The sequence below is a fragment of the Polyodon spathula genome, chromosome 1 (assembly GCF_017654505.1).
Source record: "Polyodon spathula isolate WHYD16114869_AA chromosome 1, ASM1765450v1, whole genome shotgun sequence".
NCBI lineage: Eukaryota > Metazoa > Chordata > Actinopteri > Acipenseriformes > Polyodontidae > Polyodon > Polyodon spathula.
In genome coordinates, this window is record NC_054534.1 from 73,272,455 (window position 1) to 73,275,625 (window position 3,171).

The 3,171-nt window shown below is 30.4% G+C and overlaps 1 protein-coding gene across 1 annotated transcript; it reads left to right on the forward strand.

The window, feature by feature from the left end:
* The first annotated feature begins 775 nt into the window (after positions 1-775).
* Positions 776-2,971, forward strand: LOC121322148 (interleukin-8-like). The gene is made up of 4 exons (XM_041261708.1): positions 776-896; positions 1,286-1,421; positions 1,657-1,740; positions 2,172-2,971. The coding sequence occupies exons 1-4, from the start codon at positions 833-835 to the stop codon at positions 2,182-2,184; spliced, it is 297 nt and encodes a 98-aa protein (XP_041117642.1). The 5' UTR covers positions 776-832; the 3' UTR covers positions 2,185-2,971.
* The last annotated feature ends 200 nt before the right edge of the window (positions 2,972-3,171 follow it).

The window sequence follows — 3,171 nt, forward strand, 5'->3', positions numbered from 1 at the left end:
ATTTAGAAGTGATCTGAATACCTATAGATCAATATAATTATACAGTTCACTGAATCTCAGCCTCAAGAAGCACAATTGATGGCCAAAGGAAAAATGTTTCTGGAAGCATGTTCCTCAAAGTAGAAACCAGCTGTACTCCAAAGAGTAATACTTCCTCTCTCTCTCTCTCTCTCTCTCTCTCTCTCTCTCTCTCTCTCTCTCTCTCTCTCTCTATATATATATAATATATATATATATATATATATATATATATATATATATATATATATATATATATATATATATATATATATATATATATATATATATATATATAATATATATATATATTATATATATAATATATTATACAGGTAGCCTGCTGGGCTCTTTGTCCATGAACGACCCGAGAAATTACTTTAACTTTTTTTAAATTATTAATTATTATATATAATAGAATAATAATATATTAGTCGATAATATCAGCTATGAACAATATTGTTATATAATATAAATTATGAAATTATTCAATATAAAATTTAAATGTTTACTTTTCTTTATAACATAATAGGTTTTTCTTTTATTAAAAAAGATGCCAGATTGATCAATACATTTTAAAAAAACGGACGATTCATAATTAAAAAAAAGTTAAAGTGACTGTTTATCAACCACATTGTAATGTTATTCATCTTACATCACTACAAAAATTCCAGTTACGCAATCCTTGATGAGTCACTTCCAAGCTCTACTATAAAAACTGGTGCTCACTACACAGCGGCAGAATCAAACTCTCAGAGCTCCGAGTGAAAAGCTTCAGCTTTATTTCCTAGAAACGAACAAGCGCACGAAAATTATGAACTCCAAAACTACATTGACCGTGGTCATTTTCTGCCTGGCCGTTGTAGCACTATCTGAAGGTAAGGCTTCTGTTGTAATGTTGCTTAAATACAAGACTCGCATAACATTTAAAGAGCACAGCCATGTCTGTTGAATGCGTACATGCTTGTGTTTAGTGCAGCAATACAATTTTTTTTTTTTTTTTTTTTTTTTTTACCAAATTACAGGAAATACAATTTCATTTCAAAAGTGAAAACCCCAGACTCATTAAAATTTAATACAGTTACATTTTTATCAAGTTTTTTGCTTGATTTGCTATCTGAAAAAAAAATAAAAAATAAAATAAAAGATTGAAAAGCAAGGTTTAAGCCAAAGATTGTTTGTTGCTAGGAAAACAATGTTTAGTTCACACCTAAGATTTAATAAAATCAACATTAACTCTTATTAATTGGCAATGTTATATCTACAGGGATGTCTTTGAAAAGCATTGGACTGGAGCTCCGTTGTCAGTGCATTCAAAAAGAATCCAGGTTCATCCATCCCAGGCAGATCCAGAATGTAGAGCTGTTCCCCAGTGGACCGCACTGCAAGGATGCTGAAGTCATGTGAGTGTTTCTTAAGCTGAACATCAGAATTAAATTTCTCTTACTATAGTGTTTAATAACAGCTGTGGGTGAATTTTGTAATGTGATATATGTGTGTGTGTGTATATACATATATAGATATAGATATAGATATATATATACAAAGTCAATTATTTTAATCAAAATTCAGATTATCTCTTCAGCAAAGAACATTTCTGGAAACAGTTTATTTACCCTTTTCTCTGTTTGTTTGCAGTGCCACTCTGAAATCCGGTGATCAGATTTGCTTGGAACCAACTGCCCACTGGGTCAAGATAGTTATAAAGAAAATATTGGAAAGGTAATTATTGTTTGTCTATACTTACATTTTCACAAACCATATATTGCATATATAAGTTAGGTTAGGGAGTCAGTATGTTACTGTGTAATGCTGCTGAGAAACAAACAAACTTCACCATGGAGCTATGAAAGCAACATGTAGTGCTGCCTCTATAACGCTATAGCTCTCTGGGGAACATTTCACTGCTTAATATGGGCACTGTGTCACCAGAAAGGGTAACCATTGTCAAGATCACAATGTTGCATTTTCATAGCAAAGGTAATAACTGATGGTAATGTATGTAGAAAGGTATATGTAAAGCAAAATGCTGTAACTCAGTAAAATCAGTAACTTATTGTTACATCAGCCTTTTAGGACCTGTTTCTGTTTTTATGGCTGACATGTACAGTTGCAGAATTAATGTTTATGTATGTTTTGTGTCTTTATTGCAGCTCCCAGGCCTGAAATCCTGCAATGGAAATTTAGAGGAACAAACCTGAAGAGAAACTGAAGTGAACCTCGGGGTTGATCTTTTGAACCACTTGTTTATTTATTAGTGTGTGTATTTATTTGCCAATTTAGTTAACAGAACATATTTAATATGTTATTTGATTGAACAGTTGTCATCCGACGTATAGGGTATGGAAAGATTGTATCAGAACCTTAAAGGAATGGATTAATCTACAAAGTCTGTTTGCTTAGTATAGTGTTTTTCATGTGTTTGTTAAATTGGGCTGAAAAGCATAAGCTGGTCTTGCAGCATTACTAAGTGAGTTTTACATTTTTTTTTATAAAAAATCGAAAACGTGAGCACGATATGTAAATTGTACCTTTAAAAAAAAAAAAAGAAAAGAGCACCCAACTGGTCAAGACAATGTGATATAGTGTTATTTAATTGTTTACAATTGTTTACAATTGTTTAATATGTTGCATTCATTGTACGAATGCACGTGTATGGCAAACTGTCATATTTCTTTTGTATGTCAAACTTGATTATTTTGTAAACTATACATTTCATGTATTAGTTCACTGAATTTAATATGTATATTTTTTAATCTAGTTGTAATGTTCAATCTGTTAAATGTGTTGTTTGTGTTGCCAGTACGAATGTGTTTAGTTTTGTCCATGTTTTTTTTTTTTAATTTATTAATTTTTTTACTGTGAGTGAAACCTAGTTTTAAACATACTGTGTCTCCATGTTTTTTAGTGTCTCAATAACAATTGTTAAAAATAAAAACTAATATTTGAATAATATTTGGCTTTCAAATGTCTAAAGAAAAAATATTTACTACAGAATTATCAATCAATCAATCAACCAATCAATCTTTATTTTATATAGCGCTTGCCACAGTGGACCACCATCATAAAGTGCTTTTACAAGATACAGTAAAAAACAAAGCATAATACATTGTGGTGAATTAAGTATACAATTTAATTAAATAATCTAGCACT